Here is a 24,728-nt window from a genome sequence, read left to right as displayed (position 1 = left end):
GTGTGTGCGTCTTATTTTCGTGATAGCGGTTCAGTGACTCTATAACAAGAGCAATGCAAACAATAATTTTATTTTTCTGAGAACAACGAGATAATAATTCATTCGGGGTCGGCAATAAGTTGCGCAAAATAAAACCGGAAATGCGGTAAATGCATAATTAGCGAGTGCATTAACCATCTGGTAAAAGTGCATAAAACAATGAAATGCAAATGATGCGGCGGATTTTATCGGAGGTTAGATGCAATGTCGGCGTTTGATGGCCTAAATCTGAGCGTTTTTGTCGTGTCCGTTGCATGTTTCGAGGATTATCTGGATCTTAGCACGCCAGAACGAGCGCCCCAAGGTGAATAAGACGACGGCCTCGGATCGTGACACGGTGGAGAGAAACGGGAATTAGGGCTTGGGAACATTGGTAATAATTCGGAAATTATGTCACAACTATTTTATTTCATTTGTACACAAAAATAATAGTATATTATGATACGAACGAGTTTTGTAAGACGCATTTTGTCGCACGCACGAATTTAGGAGTAAGTGCGACAAAATGCTTTATAAATGTGGTAACATACAGTATTTTTAGCAAAAAAGTTCAAGTTCGAAATTTAAGGGATTTTGTGACAGTTGACTGCACTTGCGCGGGTCATGAAATTAAATTAATAACTTGGCCATTACTTTATTCGTAAAAATGTATTCTGAAAGTGTCCAAGACGTTTTGCAATGGACTATGGACCCCTCAACCAATCCATACGCGGAATTTAAAAAATGGACTATGAAGAATAGGATCCCAAATTACTTACTTCACTTACTTGCATTTGCTTTTGAACAGTTATGCTTATGTTTTACTCGAAAGCTGTTCGAAGGGAAACTACATATCCATATTAGTGATGGTACAAAAGCTGCTAAAAGAAAGAAATTCCCGTGTTGTTTTATCCAGGATAGCACGCTTTCCTGTAAATGGTGTTCTGGTCAAAAAATATAATAAAAAAAACAGTGAAAATAGTGTTTTATGAAGTTTTGTCCAGTTTTTCTTATGAATACTGACCTAAAGTATACGAGTACTAATTTGTTAGGATGCCATGATACTTAATGAAGGTATCTTAAAAGCAATTAATTCTTCGAAAAAATATAATTTTCAACTGAGATGTTTGGAATTTAAATACAGGGTGTTCGCACGCACTTTTACGGCAGTGGTCTAACACTTACGTGACAACGGCATTTTTTCACCCGTGCAACCAACTCGTCTTGGAAGTGGGTCCTAAATTTTGGAAACCGTTGAGGAAGAGCCCAGTTTGAGCATCCACTGAGTGTAGAAGTGTCTCCGTTATTGCGTTCTTACCAACTCCAGCGGCTGCAGGCTTTCCAGAATTAAATCCGTGTGATTTTTTGTGGGCTTACGTAAAACAACTAGTGTTCAAACTGTGTTTCAATTAATACCGTCAAGGAGTTGACCGTTCGTGTTATGCAAGCAACTGCATCAATTAGAAATCACGAAGGGATGTGTGCAAGAACTCAAGCTTCTCTACTCTGAAGAGTTCAAGCGTGCATTGTGCTCGAAGGGCAATTTTGAGCAATTTTTATAATGGCACTACTGACCCACTAACATTGACAATAATAAGTTTTTTTTGTCTTTACGCTGTTTACGTTCTATAGGTTTTTTGTTTGAACGAATGGAAATATCGTACCTAGACATAGGCGGAGACGGTTTTTTAGCCTCAACTTATTTAATTTTAACTCAGAAATGACATGTTTTCGGCTAAAATGGTTAAAATTTGAGAGCGCAATCCTCAAACAGCCTGTATGATATTTTAAAAAATGTGACAGATTCTAAGTGACAGATTCTTACGTTAAAATAAGAAAAAGTTTCTATAAACCTATGTGACATAGGCTATGTCCCGAAAATTTATTTAATTTCATTATGACTGGGAGCAGGGAGAACAGAGTAAAGGAAGCGATGAAAGAGCGCAGAAAAGAAAATTAATGAAAGAGTGAAGAAAAAAGGAAGAAAGAAAAGAACAGGAAAGAAAGACAAATGGCAGAGGATATTTTGGAACTTCTTTAGATAAACAATAAAAAATTGAGAAACACTTGCTAACGCCAATATCCAAATTTTCGATAGAGAATGGAATACAGAATAGACGATAACAGGGTGGATCAAAAGAACCTGTGTTTAAAGAAAGTAGGTCCTGCAAGAGGGTGTTAACCTTATCGTTTTGTATTACTGTCATTCAGAAGACTCCTCTTCAAAATTTAGCCTAATCTATCGATTCATAATGAACATCTCACTGTTTTCATAGACCGTTAAAAAGTTTCCATAGACACTATCGCATGTTTTCCAATTCAAAAATAAAATCGAATCGTATTGATATTGTTCTTTTTTATTTTTTTGAGAAACACAAACGTTGTCTGATACAAATCGCTGCCAAAAAAGACTACTCAATGAATTTGGTATGATGTTCTCTAAAAGATAGTACGATACAACGATAATGTCAACATTACTAGACTGGGCCTACTTATACGGGTATTTGTTGATCCACCCTCGAAGATAATAAAGATAATTTGAAGAACAGAGAGAAAAGACAAGCTCAAAGGCTAGATCAGAAAACAGAGAGAGATAAAAAATGCATTATAAAGGACAGGAAAAGAAAAAGTAAATCGGACAAACAAATTTTTTGAAACGTTTTCCCAGAAACTGAGTGATTTCATTTCTACAAAAAATGTTGTTTCCTTGATTTTTTCAGGTATTTTCGAGGGTATTTTTTTAATTAAAAAAACTGCTAGGGTCTTATATAGTAAACTTAAAATTAAAAGGGGCCTTTCCTGTAAAAAGTTGTTAAACAGATGTCGTAAAGACAACGACCTTGATAGTTTTAATTATGGTTACAGCATAATTGAGCTACGTTTATTGGGAAACTATTATTTGGTATCAAACATCAAAAAATTAAAAATAATCAAAACCATGAATGGGCGTGCCAACAATACAAGGTAGACAATTCAGTTGTTTACCTGTCAACAGTTACGTCGACGTCAACATTTGAAGTGATGTCAACAATGTCAACTACGTCAACAATATAATAATAATAAATTTTGACCCTACACTGATGATATTTGACCATAAAATTGGTGTATTTGTGAAAAACAAAACTTAAGGGTAGAAGAAAACTATTAAAAAATATAAAATATGTGATATGAAAAAGATATAAGAATTAATAAACAAACATAAAATTCTCAAAAAACAGTGAAAGCAAAACAAGTTATCCTTCTTTTTTCTTTTATGTTTTCAAAAGAATTTTTTCATCAAAAGAAAATGTACTTAAAACACAAGTTCTCATTGTTGCTATTGTCTACGCAATTGTTGACACGTCGTATAGACAATCGAAGTCGACGTGTCGATGCCCATCCCTGATCAAAATTGAAGAAGTTAACAAAATAAGTTTGGAGCTTCAGATTGTCTAAAATATGACTAGAAATTTTTTACCCTAATGTACACATGTTTCTCAACAATACTACTAAGTTGATTATGGTTAATGGTTTAATTAATGCTTTAGTTTTTTAGAAGTTATGGCCTTAGAAGTGTTAATATTAATAGAGTGTATTGAAATTAATATACAGTCTGGTCCCGATATAACATTCCCATAAAATTCTAGCTCATTAGCAGGATCCAACAAGTCTGAGAAACCTTTTTTTTGTTAGGTCAAAAATAATGAAGATAAATTAACCCCTATTCACACACATTCGACACTACTGAGCAGTCATAGTCAAAAATTAATTGTTAGTTCTTCTAAGAATGACAGTAAGTATCTACTAAGGAACCATACTTACCTTTTTAAATCATTAGCACACAGCAAAATTTTATCTAATTTTCAATGATTTTTGTTTCGAAAACGAAAAGACTTATTAGAAAAAAATTGTGAATGAGGTCTACTTATAGGCACCTACTACTAGATTTTATTTGGCAGATTTCTCTCTTTAGTTATACCCACCTGTACTGCTGTTTATTAAGTTAGGATTTTCTTTATTATGTTGCATAATAATCATCATGAACTGACAATGACTGAAGAAAGACTTGAGTTTGAAGAACTTTATTTGCTTCGCTTTACACAAGTACAAGCAGCCTCTTGGAGTTTCCTATTGAAAACAGAAAATATGATGAAAACTTGAATGTGAGTTAAAAAATCTGAAATGTGGTCCGAGTAGTATGGTACTATAATAATTAATTAACATTTCTTATTAACTTGAATTATTTCATAACACTTTGCAAAGTAAACTTGAAATAATAATGAAAAATAAAAACCAAATCGTGAGATTTTTGCTTGTAACGTTTCATCTGGAAGCAAAATAGAGTCATCAGTGCAAAATCGTGTGTAATTGTGTAAAAGTGTTGGTGTTGAAATGAAACGTCCTCGCCTATAGTCCAGGTGATGACGGTATTCCGCTGATGGCACCCTTTCGTGTCATTACCGTTCCATTGTAGCTAAAAGGTCGCGAATTTTTGCGTTTTAAAATGCATCGAGGCTAGACGGGTCACCCTGCCGTCAATCAGCAAACTTTCGTGACGTGTCCAAGACGTAGAGCTTATTGTGAAAGGAACAAACGATCTCCTAGCTTAAAAAAAATCGACAATTCACTTTTGTAGCGTTGTATTTGTAACCATCGATATCTGCCAGTGGCATTTTTACACAAGTCGCTCAAACGGCTATCTTTGCACAATGTGCACATTCTAGGCACGTTTTCACTATCCGATATCAGATTTTTTGAGTTTCCTTGCGACAGTCCATTAGGCGTGATTTTTACCTCCATTGCACTGCGCGACTCAAAGGAAATTATTGTAATTATGACGGTTAATTGCTTGTTAATAAAGTAACAGCGAGGTTTAAGTCCGATTGTGGTCGTTGCGTGGAAGCAAATTATTAGCGCAAGGCTTGAATGGTACATTTTTACACTCTTGGGTACGTATTAAAAACGCATTATGTAAAATCGTGGAGAAGAAATTATGGGGTTTTATACGTCAGGGCCGTGACGACTCGATTACCCAGCTCTGCGTTGCTAAACCATTATACAGGGTGGGTATTACTTTAATGCTCTTCATTAGGATCGTAAATACGGAAATTACGAAACACTAAATGCAAAGAAAGGGCTTAATTGCGATTTCGAGGTTGCATACTAATGAAACGAGCGCATATACCGACCAGTTCGTGTAAACCGATGCTAATTCTGCTGAAAATGTTGAAATCCGGCCAAGATTTATGGAATTTCTAGCTTTTACTTTTGTATTTTTTTTGAAAATTGTTAAAAACTTTTTTGTTAAACAGTAGAACCTAAAAAAATTTCTAAAACTCTCGCTCTACTTTTATATCCTATTTCAGTTCATGGTAGAATTTTGCAACAGCGCATTTGCATTTTTTTTGAATGAAATGGAGTACAAATAGAGTTTTCGTTGGGTATTTAAAATTTGAAGGAAAAAGTAAAAAGGGAAATATTTGTTACATCAGAACTGTATCCTATGGACTAACTTTGAGCCAAAAGGCTTCATTATTTACAAAAAAATTGTAAAAAAGGACAGAATTGTTTTTGGGTCAAAAACAAAATATATTTATATCAACATTTTATTACCTAAGGAGGAGAAAGCCTCGAATTTCATCCATTTTCCTTGGTGTTTTACAGCCGTTTTGGGTAACGTTTTTGAAAGTTTTATTTACAGAATACAGTCTTCTACTCGGGTTGTAGATGCAAAAGTGTTTAAAAATGCTGTAAGTGCTTTATTTAATTCAGAAAAAAATCCTGAAAACTGAAAAAAAATTTGGTGTACTTTGAACATTATTTCCCATCAACTTTGTGTGTTAAAAAGAAAATAAATTACTTTTGCATCTATAATGAACTCTTAGGAATACAGCTGCTTTTGTTTTAACTTAAAACTGTCAATCGTTAATTCGTAAAAATCTTAAAACGAACTTGCGGATCTGACCTATGACATCAGCGATCCTTCTATTGCGCGTTCGCCGGGGAGGACGTACCTTAAAAACGGACTAGTTTACTAAACACTTATTCTTGTGCAAAATTTTTTGATGAATTCGTATCCAAATTTAGTTTCTCGATTTGGAGTTGCCTTTATCATGAAAAAGACGTTTTTGTAGAAATTCTTGGTCAAATATTTCATTTACATCGTTATATCTTCCTTGTGGATAAAGTTAGAATTTTCGTTTTTTTGTAAAAGATTGCTCAATGAATGTAGTTTTTAACGTAAATACACAACTTTTAGTTTTGGGAAAAGAAAACAGAAAATTGGGCAATACTATGAGTACAAAGGGAAATACGCAGCACTGCCACTTCAAGTGCATATCGTAATAATTTTAAATTGCAATAACTTGCTGAGTGTTGAAGATATCGAAATGATTCTTGCACCCAAAATTTATTAAAGGTATTAGGCTTCATTTCATCTCGATTATGTATACGTCTATCTTTTAAGATAAAAAATTTTTCTCATCTAGAAAATTTGACTACACAAGTTTTCTTGTGTCCAAACTAAAACTAAAACTATTTATTACAATCCACATTCATTGAGGAAACTTTTGCAAAAAAACGAAGTTTCTAGCTTTATCCAGAAGGAAGATATGACGATGTAAACACAAAATTTTAGGTTTTTCAAAAATTTTCACAGAAATGTCTTTTTCATAATGAAAACAATTCCAAACAAGAAATCAAACTTTGGATTCGAAATCAGCAAAAAGAAATTTAAAAAAACCTGTGTCCTCCAACCTAGACGTAGAGTAGAACGTAGCTAACACTGGAGGAAGAATATTCAAATTCCTTAAGAACAGATTACCACACCCATCCAAAGCAGCCATATCGTTTAATAGACGTAATAAGAGCTTTTGGGTGTAACATCGGTTAATAATCTTAAATTAGTGTTTTTTACGTTTTTTTAAAATGTTAATTTCTTAAATGTCTTCTTGTTTTGGTAACTTCTTGTTTCATTTTGTTTTCTCCCCGCAGAGATGATGTTTTTTGGTAAAACGCAATATAAAAGTTTTAATAATTTTTCATGCATCACAACAGAAATTTTGGAGGTGTCCGGAATTTTTTGAGCGGCAGTGTATTAATTATTGAGCGCTACTGATGGACCCTCTCCTGGCCAGTTGACGTAGAGTACATAAAATAGTTGACAAAAATATTTGAAACACAAGAATTCTCCCTCTTTAGGGCGAGAATACCCACTTTAAAAAGCGTCGAATTTCAGTTATTTTCCTCGGTGTTTTATAGTTATTACAGACGTTTAATTCAACAGAAGTCGTTTGTAACGTCTTTTAATTATTTGTTTTCGAGAATTGTTACTAACGCATATTAAAGCATTAGCCCACATTTAGTTACCTCCTTTCCTCTACTAAACTCCCAAACATTCTACAAGTACTCCCGAGAAAGGAAATAACGTACTTTCATGAAATATTTGTATGGTGAAAAAAAACATATTTTCTAATGAGGCAATCGAAAAAAAAATAACAAAATTAAGTAATGAATAAAGAAACACTTATTAATGCAAAGTCTAAAACGACTATAGAAACAGATAATAGAAGTCTTATTTTGAAGGTAGAGAATTGAAACTTGAAAAGAATCAACAAGAAACACCGACAAATTAATCACTAATTACTTACGAATAATCGAGTAGAAACTGTAAGTGCTATTTTCAATGAGGGAGGAGTAAGTTATATCCAACACAATTGAGAATATAAGCTAAAAAGCTCAATTTAGAACATACTTACCTATTTTTGTAATTTTCTAAAGAGTTTTTATTGAAGTAATGCTGATTGTAGTGCCAAACCACGTCGCACGACTAAATTATCCAGTCTGCAACCTGAAACCTTCGTGCACTTGGCATATTTCCTATGCAAAAATCGTGGCGTGTCTCTTCCCAATTAGCCTCACTCATTTAAAAATATTCGCTATATTGGCGCAATTATCCCACCCTGAAGTACGCCGTTCTCCGAATCTCAAAAGTCGTGCTGCTTGACTACACCATCCCCGATAGCACTTTCAGGAATCGGTGCACTCGTGCATGAAAGCTGAAATTTCGTGCAAATTAAATCAACTCTCGACTTTCCAACTTATTTATTAACAGAAAAAAACATTCAACACGGACAAGGACATGGGCAAGGTGGACAACACGCCACTGGCGGCGGACAACATGGAGCTGGACAGCACGGCACACACGGGGCCATGGGCACAATCTGCCCCACGGGGACGAGGGGCGGGGGCCCGGGGCAAATCGGGGGCGGACAAGGGGCTTGCGCCACCAGGGGCACAGCCGGACAACAGGTCGGGGGCGGGCAGCACGGGTCACAACACGGGGGCGGGCAACAGGGAGGGGGACACCCCCCGCAGGGCGAGCAAGGGGGGCACGGGGGCAGACGCACGTAAGCGGGATAACACTGGTACTCCTCCAGGTCCTTGTTCTTGCCACTGTAATCCTTCTTCCTGCCCAAATGTTTGCCATTGGCGAACTCGCTGGGGCCGCAGGTGGGGTCCGGCTTGGTGAGACACTCGGGGGCCCCCTGGCACTCCGACCGGGGGCAGTCGTCCTGGAGGCCGTTCCGCTTTTCGCAGTCGCACCCCACGTGCAAGATACTAGCCCGCAATTCGCGGCTCTTCGATCTGCTGGAAGCCCCCGTGGGGCACTTGGGGCGCCGGTAACACACCATCATCTGCGGGGGGTTGCAGGGCACGCAGGGCTGCTCCTCGGGGCAGGGATTGCACACGGGGACGCAGGGCGGCGGCACCGCCGTGCAAATCGGCATGCAAGGGGGCACCATGACGGGCGGGCACGCCGGCGGGCACATGGGCACGGGCGCGCAGGGCGGCGGGCACGTCCCGGGGCAGCATTGGGGCGGAGGACAGGGGCAGGGACAGGGCGAGGGGCAACACGGGGGTGGACAGCACTGGGTGGGATTGACAATTGGCAGACAGGGCTTTGGGAGGGGATCGTAAATTTCTATTACCGGTCCGATGCCGCAGCAAGGGGGTGGACAACAAGGGGGAGGACAGCAAGGAGGTGGACAACAAGGGGGACAGCACTTCTTGTCGTCGATCTGGTCGACCAAGTCCTTGAGTTTGGTCAGGAGGGATTTGCGCTGTTTGCACTTTTCGGGGCAAACGAACACCATGTTGAAGGGGTGGTTACACGAAGAATTTTTACAAAAGTTCGAAATTTACGACAATTTTGGGAATTCACATACCGAAACGACAAGAAATTTTAACTGAAATTTTTGTTTGGAAAAGCGGTTGGGTTGCTAAGGACACGACATTTTGGGTAAAGCGATTTTTGCCTAAATGAGAGACGCAAGCTTTTTTTAAAATTGCACCTTTGGCATTATTTTTTTAATTGGAAAACATTCTCACAATCATTTTCGTTTTTTAGCACAATTGAAAAAGAAAAACAAACTAAAAATCAAATTTTTCTTTTATTATAAACTTAGAAACAGAATACGTTTTAAAACATTTTAAAAATATAATATTACGTATACCTACAGTAGAACCTCGATAAGTCAAACCTCTATATCAAAATTTTGATAAGTCGAAGTGACTGGCTGGTCGAAAGCATTTACTGATAGAAATCAATGTATTTTTCCCTCAATAACGTATTTCAAAACTTTTTAAATCGACTTTCTTTTGTTTAACTAATTTCCGGTTCTTTCCAGCTGTAAACTTCCATAAATCTAACTTTTTTGAAATTCCTACAATTTTAGTATGTAATGCGCATTGGATTAATTGATGAAAAATTAAAAAAAAAGGAAAATGTATTAGACAGTCTCCAGTAAATGACGATTTCTGCCACCCTGAAGATAAATGAATAAACTTATGTTGTAGACTTTTGGAATATATATTAATTTATACAGGTTGATTCTTAAATATACCGACAGCATTTTATCGCAGCTTTTTGAGGATAAATAGACGATTTGTACCGCTTCTACGTTTTTACTTCTTAAGCTCGCTATTTTCGTTGTGTTAGAAATGGAAAATTTAAACATTTTAAAACAACAATAAAAATTGTTGCCATGAATAGAAACTACTTATTAAACAGTAACCGGCTCGTTATACAAAAAAGGTAGGAAAACAGTGAAAATAATAAATAAGAATTTTGCAAAATGTTATATCGGCTGTGTCAAAAGTCGCGGATAGGCTCTTGACAGTGGATACTACTGCCGTGCTAAGCAAGAACGTCGTAACTGACTTTTTTGTCAAATTTGAGATAACACAAAATCTGAGATCAATAGTGCAATAACTTTGATTCTAAATAACTTTAATAGATATTATCCAGAAATTAATAAGACGAAATACGTAAATAAAATTGACGTAAGTGGGGTTTGTGCAATGTTACTTAGCAAGAAAGTCGTAACTATAAAATGTATATGAAACCCACTCATTAATGAATCAAAAATTGTATATTTTCTAAAATTAATCAAAAACATTAGGTACCACCAAGTTTGGTTGATTACCAAGTCGAATTACAATTAAAAAAACAAAAAAAGTGTATGACTTTGACGATTTTGTTAATTCGGTTGGAAGGACGGGTACAAGAACTAAAATTAAACAAATGAAAATTGAAAACTTTTTCAAATGGCAAGACTACAGTTCACAGTACAAATTGACCAAAATTATTAATCGACCTTATCTAAACGACATGGTTAACGTTACGTTTGAACGAGGAAAAAAAACATGAAATATAGATGCAGTTTTGATAGTGACTTTATAGAGTTAAATTTCCTAACATCAATAACATCATATTCAAAAAACCCACTCAAAAACACACAACAAATGGCATAGATACAGAAAGAAAACAGGAACTCTTAAAAAAATTTAAAAATATTCTACCAGAAAACCGATTGATTTTTTGGCAAAATTTGCTTTTATTTCAAAAGTATCGTACGCTAGGTGTAATTTCTTGGGTACATTTTTTTTATAAATTTCCTGTTGTTACGTATTACTTCATTTGTTTAAAGCCGTTAATAAATATTTTTGTAGTTACGACTTTTTTACTTAGTTACTTTTACTTAATTAAAAAAATAAATAAAAAAATTAAACGTCGTATGTGGAATAACAGCGATTTGGCAAAATAATGGATACAATTGCATACATATTTCCTTTTTACAAATAAATTGTTAGGTTGACTTCAATATTCCATGTTACTAGCATTTAAAATAACAGTGCACTCTGAAAATGTAGAAAACAAGATATAACTCAAGATTCATATAAAATCAGTTACGACGTTCTTGCTTAGCACGGCAGACTAGTGGCCCTATTGACCGCAAAAAAAATAATAAAAAAAATCAATGCTTCTTATTTAAGATGCTGCAGCTCGTAAAAGTTGCAAAAAATGCATACTTTCATGTAGAATTTTAGGAAAAGCAGTTTTACTTGTCTTATTATCTAATTTAAAAATCATGAGTTAAAAAAACAGTTTAAAAGTGCAGAAACATTTGGCAATATTTAGTAATGTTACCATGGTAATACTTTTGTATAATATTTTTCTAAACGTAAATATAGGTGTACTTGTACGGCGTTGCCATTTTTTGTTTTTGGTTTCAGCCAAATGAGAGGTTTTGTGATTTTTTTTTATCAAAAATAGTGCCTATATAGCTATATCTAGCTGCTCTTAAGAGCCTATCCCCGACTTTTGACACACTCGATGTAGAAAAGTTGATTTATATCGTATATCGTGATCATCGTCGCAATAATCAAGTACACTGTCATCAAATGAACTCCATGCTTTTATCAATGGTGTACTCGAACATAACTTTATTTTTTATTTATTTCGAAAATAGTTATACAGAGATTTTGTTTCTTTTTTCCCAGCATGTACTCATCACTTGATCTTAGCATAGATAAGGTAAAATTTTGTCGATCTATTTAAGAATCACACTGGAAGAAGTTACTTTTTGTATAGGTGCATTCAATAATAAATGATAAATAACATATACAAAAGCAGTATTCTACCAGGTGTGTCAAAAGTCGCGGATAGACTTTTAAAAGCAGCTCGACAGAGCCATACAGAACACTATTTTCGATAAAAAAATCACAAAACCTTAAAATTAAAAACAAAAATTGGCAACGTCGCTCAAGTACACCTATTTTTCCAGGTTTAGAAAAATATTAACCAAAGGTATTACCATGGTAACATTACTAAATGTTGCCAAATGTTGCTGCACTTTTAAACTGGTGTTTTTAATTTATTCTAAAAACCAAAGGAAATTATTTCCTACAATTCTTTTCGAAAAAGTATATAATAAGACAAGTAAACCTTAAAATAAATCATTAAAAACAAAGTTAGCAAATCTGCTTTTCTTACAATTCCATATTAAAGATTGCATTTTTTACAACTGTAACGAGCTGTTGCATCTTTTAAATTTTAATAAGAAGCAATGATTTTTTTTTACTTTTTTTTTGGCGGTCAATGAGATTATCACTAGTATCCACTCTCGAGAGCGTATTAGCGATTTTTGACACACTCGATATATCTCAAAACTTCGATAGTTCGAATGATTGATTTATTAAGGAGGTGCCAGTGGACTTATACTTTTAATTTTTTCCAATTTTACTGTTCTGCTCTGTATCGTCCTGTTTATATCCACCCCTCGGGCCCACATTAAACATGAGGAATGGCGCATTTAGCGATGGAAAAAGCGATGATGGCGACATAATTATGATGATTAGCCATGACGGGTGTGCGAGTATAAATAAGCGGCGATAAATGCCCTCTCCTTAAAGATTATGGTAATCAAAGCGATATTTATTCAATTATTTTCCGCGGCATTTTAATTAGTCTTTGGCTTATTTTTACGACGTGTCTTATATGGTGCAAACCGTAAATAAAATCCACTCTTTTTGACGTTTAAATTCGATAGGACGCAGGTGTTTATGGAGACATGCCGGCCTTTTTGCACATGCCAATAAAATATAAACGCTATTTGTTATTACACACTGCTGGAAATATGACATGATGTGTACATACAAACATACACAACACACAAATTATGGACTGGGTCATTGCCATAATTCACTCAAATGCAGCAGGAGACGTCGCCGCGAGCTGTCCCTCGGATTCTGAAGGATGGGGTGACGTCAAATGCCACATCTGCACCATCTGCAGCCTATTACAAGGATTTTTTCACACTTTTCAAACAGCTTTGCGCTTTATTTGGCACTGACGGCTAACCAGTGTTAACAGAATTTGTATTTCAAACTGTAGCTGCAAATTTAGTAGTAGATTATAAATGTCCTTACAACTATTTTTACTAAACTAACGCCAGAATTTAGCCAACAACAACAATTAAGACCACTGACTGTATTTATAAATTATCTGTCGTAAAATTACAATACAGGGTGTTTACGGCCTACGAGTCGAAACTCTACCTGGTACTACAAGAGTGTAGATACTAAGCAACTCCGAAAAGAAACTCGGGAATTGTTATTTTTTAAGATTTTATTTAACTTCGAAGTATTGGTACAGGGTTTGAGGGTCAATGGAATAATTTCTCTGTTAAAATAAAATTTATTTGTTGCAACAAATAAGAATTTTGTAACTACAATAGTGAAAAATGTCTCTTCATAATTTTGACACTGTCATCATTTCATTTGGCTTTACTTTAGTTTCAACTTTTTTGTTTACTTTTCATTTTTCAAATTTTATTTTTTACGTCTATAATTTTACAATTATAAAAAGTTGAAATAAAAAGTCATATTGAAAAGTGTAAAGCGCAAAACATTTGCAATTTTGTTACGTTTTCGTTCCATACTCTTTATTATTGTAAAATAAAATGTAATTTAATGGGAAATAATGAAAACTTTCCAAAACATTTGCAAAGTCATTTTCAAACACATGTTGTATAATATTCTTATTACAGTAAGAATAAATATTCAACAAATCGTACAGCTTCTACATTTTGTTTTTTGTTTTCATCACAAAAGCAAAAAAATAAAACAGAACAGTGTTATCAAAATTTTGTCTGATATTAAAAAAACGCTAAAATAACACAATATTATTGTAACAATGAGCTCATTTTTGGCTATTTTCTGTGTATAAATGAAAAATCCGTGAAGAATCGTTATTTTATTTAAAAAACATTGTGAAAAGGGACAAAAATGCTACCATAGTCTTCTGTGTGCGGATTTCTGATTTCTGCTCTGATTCTGAAATTAGAAAGGAACCAAAAATCAGAGAACAAAAGCAGAAATCAGAAAGTAGAAATTAGAAATCAGAAATTATTTCGAAACAATATTCACTTAACGCAAAAGGTTCACGAGCTGTGCTTTTTTGAATATTTTTGAAAAATCACATTACGTATTATTTTAAAAAGAGGTTTGTACTAATAACTAGAGTTCACTTTACTCAGTTTGAAAAGGCTAATTCAAAAAGCAATAAAAATAGGTGGTTACTACTTAGAATTTGAAAATTAAATTTGAAATTCAAAGTTGAAATTTCCGGAAGTTGAGCTATTTTGCAAATAATTTTGTTGAACTTGGAATTGTCAATTTTGATTATGTACAAAATTTCAAAGCTCTAGCTAAATTTAAATTTAAAAACTTTCTTTTGTAGATCCTAAAAGAATCAGTTTGTTAACATGGTAATTTAAAAAATATCTACTCGTGCAATAAGGCGTCTGCTTTTCACTCAAACTTGTCGAATAAATAACTATTGTTGCTTTTTTCTTTTCCAATTGTCGGATTTCATTTATTCTCCACTTTGTCAGTTTGGTACCTAATTGTTTTATACTTCATAAAACAGAATATGGTGATTTTTTAACAAGTATCTCTTGAATGTTACAAGGTTACATTAAATAGTGACTTTAGTTAAATTAAAAAAACATATATGTAAAACTAAAAATTTAGTCTAGAAATCTAACTTTACAGAACTATACCTCGTAGAAAAAGACTCAAACAATTTTTTGTCGTAGGTCATAGAAACCTTTAAAACCCAGTTTGATGTCCTTTATAACTTCTTAAGAGATAGTCCGGGATTTTTTAATCACCATGTAGTAGTATAAACGGATTCTTTTAAAAATAAAATAAAATACAAAATGCATAGTAATTTATTATACAGGCTGATTTTTAAAAACGAGCCATCATAGATTTCTTAGTAAATAAAAAAAATTCCGAGTCAGATTAATTTTTATTTTTAGGGGAACACCTTTTAGTGTACTTCTGAATGTTATAGCACCAACTTTATTTGAATATAAAGAATCTCTTAAAAATTTGGCATTACCCTCTTTGTAATACCTCATATGAAAGGTATTTTGATTAGGAATTTGAGTGTGTGGTTTTTTATCGCAATATTTTTTTATACAGTTATGTAATACAGGGAGGGGCCGAAGTAATGTCTCAATGTAAATTGGCTGTCATTTTGTTAAAAATAAAAAAAATGATTCTGTTTTTTTTTGGAAAGATTATAAAAGATTATAAAAATCGATTGAATAACCACCTCCTGAGTTTTTTGCAAATTTCTGCTCATTTTACGGCATTTTGAATTGTTTTTCCCTAAATATTTGGCTCCAGGTTTATGATTTCTTTATCAGCGTTGCCTTTTAAGACTTGCAAGGTTTGTGGTTTGTTATAGTAAACGCGAGATTTAAAATAGCCTAAAGGAAGAAACTTGGCGTCGTCAAATCTGACGATCTGATTGCCAAAATGCATTATCACACAACCCGAAAATTAGACAAACAAGAGGTATAACAATAATTCACATTCTTCAGAGCTGGATTACTTATTGGCAACTACATTTTTAACCTTTCAACAACATAATTGTCAAAGCACAATGAAATTTGATGCTATTTGCAAAAATTATGGTACATTCGCGTCATGACACTACTTTTGCCCCAGCTGGTATATGGTGCCCAATTAATAAAATAAAAGACAATAGCGGCATGCGGTTTTGACCAAAATTATTTTCTCAAAAAACGGACCCGAGAGTGTGTCACTCATTTTTCTCTAAACCTCTTACTTTCCAAAATGCAGCACCCTGTACATTGACAAACTGTTGGTATTAGTTTTTTACCAATAGAATAAAAAATCACCAAGTGATTATTTATTTTATTATATTGATATTAATAAATAATGTAAAATAGTAAAAAATAAAATTCTACTACTTCTACTCGTATTGAACTATCTATCTATAGAACATGAAATAAGCAACAGCATTATTAACACCTGTTATCTGATATTTTTTTAAAAACATAGATACAATTGTAAAATAATTATTAATATTAATCTCTTATTGAAGATACAATGTGTTTTAAAATGATCCTCATCTAGTTAACTTTGAAATAGGTTTACATGTAAAAAAATTTGTGCCGCTCTGCTCAATTGTATCATCAATAAATGTCAGTTGACAAATTCAATTATTTTTTTTTTAATTATTTTAAAATGCAACAAAATCTTACACCGTGCAAGAAAACACTTTTATTATCGAAGCTTATTTCCGAATTGAAGACTTAATAAATGAAGAATGGTAATATTTGGTGTCTAAATGACTATTATTACTTATACAGGGTGACCCAGGGGTGTGTAATCGGTCTATAACTTTTTTATTGTTTGAAATATTGCCATGTCGTTTTTACTATCCGATAGATCGACTTAAAATTTACAAACTAAAAATATTTTTATTATGCACAGGGAGTTGTATACAGGGTGGTGAACCAAAGTTATAATTTTTTAAATGGAACACCCTATATATTTTTGTATAGTTGGAATCTACGTAAAAAAACAATGTAGCTTTATATAAATTATTATGGGTCTATCTTTTTTCGTTTTGGAATTATTTAATTTTTTGTTATAGAAAAGACCAATTTTTAAAAAATCACTGCAAAGTCGCCTATGAATATTTTCCGGTAAATTTGCAACAAAAACAATTAGAATACCTGGTTGTTTTAGCAAATAGATGACTTTTAATAAAGCACGCCGCTAATATACAGAGTGTGTCAAAATGCAAAAAGTTGGATAACTCATTTTTTTTCAAATGAAACACCCTGTATTTTTTCATGTATTGGTAGAATTTTTGATAAGCTTTCTGACGATATAAGGTTTTGCATGGCAAATTTAAAATATTTTTAAAAATTAAAAAAAAACTATAACAAGAAAATTAGTTATCCTAGAATCTGATGAGTGATAAGTCAAAAGGTAATTTATTTTTTGATATGTACTAATGCGACTAGTTACATTAGTAATCTAATTATTACTTGATACATAAATGAATTTTGCTCATCAAGAATTAATAATAAAATAAATCAAAAAAGAAAAAACATGAAATATTTCAATTTTTTTATACAAACCGCATATCATTAGAAAGCTTATAAAAATGCTATTGATACGTGTAAAGAAATACATGGTGTCCTATTTGAAAAAAAATAGTTATTCAACTTCTTGCGTTTTGGCACAGCCTGTACATTATCGGCATGTTTCAAGTCACAGTCGACTATTGCTAAAACTGCAAGGTATTTTGAGCTTATCTGTTGCAATTTTTTTGGAAAATATTCATAGGTGACTGCAGTGATTTTTCAAAAATTGGTTTTTTTATAACAAAAAGTTGAATAATTCCGAAACGAAAAAAGATAGACCCATAATAGTTTATATAAAGTTACACTATTTTTTTGTGCTGAATCAGTAGATAGAGATAGCCGGTTCAAAAACCACCTCCACCTCCCTCTACTGCGCATGTGTGAAAATTGTGTCAGTCAGCCGCAGACGCAAGCGCGTAATCGCAGCTCGCTGGCCTGCGACCAGCTGGTCAGCCGGCCTGCGGCCGACTGACGCCATTTGTGATGATGCAAATATATTTATGTAGTATAATAATAATAATAATAATAATAATCGTCGCCATCTTGGAAGTTTGAAAGTCGGCGGCGGTCATTTTTGTTTAATGGTAAATTGGCGCCAAATTTAAATTATTTCAAAATTAATATTTGAAATTAGTCGGCCATGTTTGTTTGTTAAAAAAAATGGCGCCAAAATTTTAATTTATTTAAAAATTAATATTGGGTGTAATGTTGGTAGCGCCGATGTCGTCACAAATTCCGCCTAAATTCTCACGTTAGATGGCGCCACGGTCTGCAAACTTTTCGCTAGATGGCGCTGCCGTCAGCGCAGCCGTCAATCAAAGATGGCGCTGGCCTCCATTTTTTTTTTTAAACACACCCCCCGCCCGTTTGCGAATATGCAACCAAGAAAACAAGTAGTAGTAGTAGTAGTAGTAGTAGCTTTTTGGGGTTGTGAAATTTTTGGTTTTTGGGGTTGTGAAATTTTGAATATATGATTTTTGAAATGTGCAATTGTGAATACATGAAGTATATATACAATACATGCTGTATTGAGTTAAGCAAAATATCAGAAAATCATCGCGCTTGTCACTAATAACTAATAAAGGAAAGTCATTATTTTATCGATAAGGAAAAAAAACCTAGTATATGTAGTTTTTTATTTTTGTAATGTTGTTTGCCTAACTTGTCTGTTGCGCACCAAGTTTATTTTGTTATTTGTTTAAAATATAATGCAAAAAAAGTTGTTGTTGTTGTTGTTCCTTCCATGGGGAGTCGAACCTCAGGTAGGTAGAGTGGATAGTGCTGTCTATTTTGGAAACCTGAAACAAATTCACATAAGCTATTTGGTTAATGGATAATAATAAAAACAATAAATTACTTTAATTGTTTATTACATCTAAATATAAGTACATACATACATACATATTATAATACATAAACATTATAATACAATAACTACAATACAAATTAAATATTATTCCTGAGTTTGAGGAAGAATATTTTTATGACCCCAAGATAATGTTCTACCTTCAGAATTGTTTAAGATGTAACGTTTATCATCTTTGAAAGATAAAGCAATTTTTTTCTTTAATTCTGTGTAAATGTTATGAAGCTTCGAACGAAAGATATTCATTTCTTTAATAATTTCAGTGTTTGGAACAGTAACTGCGTTTTGGTAGTCAATTTTATGTAATTCACTTGTAATTACATTGTGTTTAATACCCTTAGCTTTTTTAGATAATTCACCTTCAACATCCACACAATATGCTTTAGCACCTGTTCCTAAAAATTCTGATATTACACGTCCTTTATATTCATCTTTCATCTTCCCGATGACAGAAGACGATACAGGTATTCCATGAATATTTTCTGCTTTATAATTTGAAGTATCAAAACGCTCTATATTAGATTTAATATCATCATAAATATTTTCACAAAAAATTTCAATTACTAAACTATCAGTATCGGTATACAAAAGCGTTGCATTGTTACCGTATTTAAGTTTTATGAAATTATAATAAAAATCATACATAATAGTTTTACTGATATCTAGAATAGTAAAACCTACATACAGAGGTTTATTGTAGAAAACTTTTTCGTTCTCTAATTGAATAGCTACAAAATTTGGTGTAAAGATAGATGAATTTTTAAAATTTGGTCGTGCAATTAAACTTTCAGCACCTGGTTTTCTACCTATATTATTCCATGATGTTACCAATTTCACGTTTACTCTTTTATCAATTGATTCCATGGTTTTACCAAAAACTGAATTATTCATTAATTTAAATACATCTTTTTCTAACGCGTTTTTTGATTTGTTACGCATTTCTGTATTTAAATCAATATATGTTTTCAACCATGGTGATTGATTAAAACTTAAAACACGGTGAATATTAATTAATTTTAAACCACCTTGTATAGCTTGTCTTAAATTTCGATAATGTAAAACATAGTGTACTTTATTGTTCAAGGTTGCGCAAAGTTTCTCAGTTTTACTAGAGGGAGGAATAAATTTTTCAGGACAAAATGGTAAATCGTTGTGAAGATTATGTAATTCAGAAGGATATTCTAAATCAACTTCGAATATATAACCTACATCAGCGTTATCTGTCAAATTGAGAATTAGGTTATCATTGAATTCATTAGGATCTTCCCATCGAAAACCGCTATAAGGTAAATATTCAGACATTGCTGCTCCATACAAGTTGGTTGCATCAAGGTACATTATAAAAGAAGTTGGTTTAGAAGGATCATGATTTGATAAAAACTTATTATTTGCTACTGCTTTACGTTTTGAACATTGACAAAGTCCTCCTCTAATAGATTTTCGAAAGAAATGTACCATGTCTATATCAGTTAACAATTCGAATTTAATTCCAGTCATTTTTAACATAGCATCCCAGCCTAATGAAGGTGCTGTTAAGTAATGAGCTGGATCTAGTTCATAAATTTTGAGACAAACCTTTCTGAAATTTTCAAAAATGTCTGTTAGTAACAAAACATCAGACTTTAAATAAATGTCGGAATAATCACCTAACGTTTTGCAATCAAATAGATTCCAGACTTCCTGTGCTCGCTCATAATCATGTTCACTGATATCAGTTTTATTAAGATTATCATAAAATTGTTGAATCAATGGTAAACTGGTATCATCTAACTTATTAAAACAATCCAAATATGAATATGGAAAAACACCTTTTTGTCTTATCAAATTAAATTGGTTATCGTCCGGAAAGTGTTTCCGAATGGTTAGACATTCATTAGAAGTTAAAGTCTGAGATAATTTATCTAATGAAAAAGAAAGGAAACGGAACGAATCTACGAATCTAAGCGTTATAAAAATATTGTCAACTGTATTTGTAGTCGTGTTCATGACCTTATCAACTAAAATTTTTTTTGAAAATGTAATATACTTTTCTTTAGTTTGAGCAATGCAATTAATGATGGTCTTTTCTGTTGCTAAAGCTTTAATAAATAAATGACTATCATAATTAGTTAAATTATGACAAAAAACAGGGATATATTTTGGAATCTTATAATTTAAATTACAAATAGAATGTGCAGGTCCTAAAAATTCACCTGTTAAGTGACAATGATTACGAACTCTATCACAATTTAGACTTCCGTAATCTGTTTTGAAAGGTTCTTTACATAAATGACAATGGGTAGATATTTGAAAAACCAATTCATCTAACGGAGTCATTTCAAGTGGTACGATATGTTTGAGGTGATCGTGATAAAGTCTATTTACATCATCTTGCAACCATTTCACAAAAATTTTAGGAGCATCTTTTCCTCGATAAGTCCGATAAATTGATAAATTATCATTATATGCACATTTTATGTAATATCCGAAACTATATGGTTCATGTAAATGTGTAACAATTGTACGGATATTATCGGCTGAATTATCATTGCGTAAAGGTTTTAAAATAGATTCAAAATCGAAATAAAATACAAAAGGAACTTTAAGAGATTTATCAAAATTTTGAAATGTTAATTCATTACCAGGCACTTCTTTACCAAATTTATTTATAATCAGATCAGAAGTTGGTAATGTAGTGACAACTTCATTACAAGCATACTTACGATGTTTAACTAATTTTTGTTCACTCGAAAAAAATAATAGACAACCGTTACATATAAATTTAGCATGATTATGTTTGGAAAGTTGTGAACTTATTAATCGAGAAATGTTGCTTATCAGACAGTAATGTTTGATCATTCTTTCATCGTCTACGATAAGTAATAAATTTACATGAATGTCTCGTTTCTTAGAAGTTAAATAAAAGGGACCTATAATATCTGATACCCATTTACCTTTTTCATGATCAAAACGCTGCTCTGTTCCATAGACATTTACACTAATATTATTAAGTGCTTCAAATTTAAAAATATCAGTTAATTTAACCGGAAATGAAATATCTGTAAAATCTAATTCCTCTTCAAACTCACGATAAGCATCAACTCGATGTCGATTAACATTTACTTCAGTTGAATGAAGGTGTGCCAAAACAGACCATTTGAAACATTCATTATCATCATTATGAATATTGATAACCGCTCTCCGCTTCGCTATGTCCTTCGGTAATGGTATATATGTTGATGCACGTAGTGGATTGAATTTGTTGATATTAAGTTCCAAAAACAAAATTTCCATTAAAATCCAACCTAAAAAATTTAATACAATAATATGTTTATAAATAAAATTGATATTACTTACCACTATCTTTTTCCAAGAATTCACTCATTTTGTTTTTTATGACGCCACATATTTCTTCCAGTTCTACCTTAATATTTGTCGATATTGAAATGATGATATTTTTAGTGTTGAATGATTTGATTTCGATAATGTCTTTAGAAGGTAAAATATATTTAGCAAAAAGTTCGAAATTAATTTTAAGTTGGTTAAATTCTCTCAGTTTTCTAGTTATTAAAGTGATAAGTTTATCTTGATTTCTTTCAAAAAAATTGCACACTTCCAAGTCATCTAGTTGTGAATTTTTCAATCGGTATGAGGTAATTCTTGATTTGAAGGCAACTTGATATTCTTCAACGAAATCATCATCATCATTAATTTTGGCGGAGATGACACTTTTATGTTTTAAAGAACGTAAATGGTTTAATCTGGATCCTCTGTAGTGACTATTGCATATTTCACAAAATTGATGAAATGAACATGATGGAGCGTTAGTAGTAACTTCTAAAAACAAAAACAAGTTATAATAATAATAATATAAAGAATATTTACAAAAATACCTTGTAAAGGTGTTCTAGTTGTCAGGCGGGCTTTTTTAGGAGTCATATCATCCGAATCCATTGAACACAATGATGAATTTGTAATATGACGCCTATAGTTATCAAATCTCGTAAATGACGTTTTACATCCGGTGCAAGTGAGTTTAGATAATTTATCACCTTAAAAATGCTCTTAATTAAAACAATTTCTATAACGTAAAATGTATTTACTTACTATGTTTTTTTACATGACGTGTTAAAGCATCTTTGCGAGTAAACTTGTTATCGCATTGAGAGCACTTGAACATGATTACTTTCATACACGGACAGTCGAAGTAGAAATGAATTAATCATTGATGCGATATGATTTTATATTCCATAAACTTTGCAACCGGATATTGTGGTTCCTTACGTAAAAATTCAAAAAATTCAAAATATAACTGATAAAAATTTAACGTTTTTAAGGAAAAAAACGTTAGACAGGAAATATGATAACAAAAATAATCAGAATGAATATTATTTTTTATTAGACATAAAACAAACTACATACTTAAACTAACAAAGTCATACACCTAAATAAATTTTTAATTGCAGTTTTTAAGCCAAACCTAACGCTATGAACATCATAAAAACGATCCAACATGTACAAACAATTCCAAACATTGCTAAAAAGGTAGGAACATGATTAAAACAATTTTTTATTGAAACTACATCATGATCATTAAGTATAAGTCTCTTCCAGTCAGTATCAATATAATTACTATTGGTAAAAACTAGTCTTAATTTAAAATATATTACAGAGTTTGCTATAGAAACATTTTCATATTTAAATATTTCTATTGCAGTATTGCTCAAATAACCCAGATTCATCTTCTTCCATTGGTAATCAACATCGTTGAAAAATAAACTTTTCCAGAGAGGAGACCATCTTGTGTTGTTAGGACTTTCACTAGTGAAGACGATGTACATATCTACAACATCTAACGGTTTTTGCACGTACAACACATTTTGTATAAGAGTAACAAACAAGATGAGTGATGAGTTCAAAAGAGGCATTACACTTGAAACGCAGTGGGTTGTTGTTGTTGTTGTTGTTGTTGTTGTTGTTGTTGTTGGCTTCCTGTATCATCTAAAATACACGAAACACAATTATTTATTGATGAAGGAGGACCATCAAACTGATCTTCGTCAAAACTGTTATAATAATGTTGTAAACATGGTAGATTCAGCTTTATATCATGATCTTGTTGATATGTTTCCGGTAATTTATGAAATATATCCATCAACTGGCACGGTCCTAATTTCAGTAGTTCCAGTTTCATTAGTAATCGAATATCGCTTATGGTTTTTTCAAAATGCAGCACTTTTTTTATAACAGGTTCTACACTCGTTGCCATCTTAAATGGAACTAAATTAGACGTTAAATAATTATATCGTATATATATTTCTTATTTATTAGGTAATATCTTTCATTTCAATCCAACTATTCTGATTATCTGGTAAACCTAACCATTTCACAAATAATTTAGTTCCTTTACGTCGAATCACTTTCTCAACTAAATAGACGTCAGGATATTGAGTTTTTGATAATTCCCAAATATAAAAAGCTCCTTTGATTGGTTGACCTTCTTTATCTTCTAGCAGAAATGTTACAGGATTGGTTAGATTAATCTTACTGATTTTAAAAATTTCCGTTGACCAATTGGGTGTATATCCTTTTTCAAATAACATCTTTTCTTTGCTAATTCTTACGAAATCTCCGACTTTAAATTTTTTTCTGTTTTTATCAACAATCTTTAGATGATCATATGCTGTTATGTCTCCTTGATTCGAAGCGTTTATCTCTGTGGGTTTCCTTCCTGTTGTTCGATGTATTGTAGTATTATAATTTTTGGTTATCTCTTGCAATTTATTTATCCATTTATGTGTCGCAAATAACGTAAAATATCGATAAATTTTGGATTTTAAAGTACGTATAACTCGTTCAGCAATTGCTGCTTTTTTAACGCTGTACGTACTATAGTGATTAATATTATAACGTCTCATCAAATCCTGAAAAGTGGTATTATAAAATTCCTTTCCTTGATCTGACTGTAAATTCTTTGGTATTCGTTCTTTTTCATTCTTCAGTATTGATTCCATAGCTCTGCTAACCTCATTAGCTGATTTCGATTTCAGTGGTCTGGTCCATAAAAA

General features: G+C 32.7%; 1 protein-coding gene and 1 long non-coding RNA gene across 4 annotated transcripts; both read right to left on the bottom strand.

Moving 5' to 3' along the window:
* Positions 1 to 8,085: 8,085 nt before the first annotated feature.
* LOC656922 (keratin-associated protein 10-8) lies at positions 8,086 to 9,328 on the bottom strand. Its single transcript, XM_008192890.3, has 2 exons — positions 8,988 to 9,328; positions 8,086 to 8,927 (listed from the first exon to the last, which is right to left on the bottom strand). The coding sequence occupies exons 1-2, from the start codon at positions 9,150 to 9,152 to the stop codon at positions 8,121 to 8,123; spliced, it is 972 nt and encodes a 323-aa protein (XP_008191112.1). The 5' UTR covers positions 9,153 to 9,328; the 3' UTR covers positions 8,086 to 8,120.
* A 9,106-nt stretch (positions 9,329 to 18,434) lies between these two features.
* LOC135265616 (uncharacterized) lies at positions 18,435 to 24,503 on the bottom strand. 3 transcript variants are annotated; one of them, XR_010333346.1, is made up of 5 exons: positions 23,560 to 24,503; positions 22,768 to 23,503; positions 22,554 to 22,712; positions 22,018 to 22,497; positions 18,435 to 21,965 (listed from the first exon to the last, which is right to left on the bottom strand). It is a non-coding gene; the product is annotated as an uncharacterized LOC135265616 (long non-coding RNA). The 3 variants fall into 3 exon arrangements; XR_010333347.1 differs by having other exon boundaries at positions 18,435 to 18,613; positions 21,750 to 21,965; positions 22,768 to 24,390; XR_010333345.1 differs by having other exon boundaries at positions 22,768 to 24,390.
* Positions 24,504 to 24,728: the final 225 nt, after the last annotated feature.

This window comes from Tribolium castaneum, chromosome 1, assembly GCF_031307605.1.
Source record: "Tribolium castaneum strain GA2 chromosome 1, icTriCast1.1, whole genome shotgun sequence".
Classification (NCBI taxonomy): Eukaryota; Metazoa; Arthropoda; class Insecta; order Coleoptera; family Tenebrionidae; genus Tribolium; species Tribolium castaneum.
The sequence above is the reverse complement of the archived record's forward strand: the minus strand, read 5'-3'. Positions and strand labels throughout refer to the sequence as shown.

Coding starts and splice junctions, on each gene's coding strand:
- LOC656922 (XM_008192890.3), bottom strand. CDS start 9,152: ATGGTGTTCGTTTGCCCCGAAAAGTGCAAACAGCGCAAATCCCTCCTG. Junction 8,928..8,987: donor CTTGCTGCGGCATCGGACCG/GTAATAGAAATT, acceptor AATCCCACCCAG/TGCTGTCCACCCCCGTGTTG.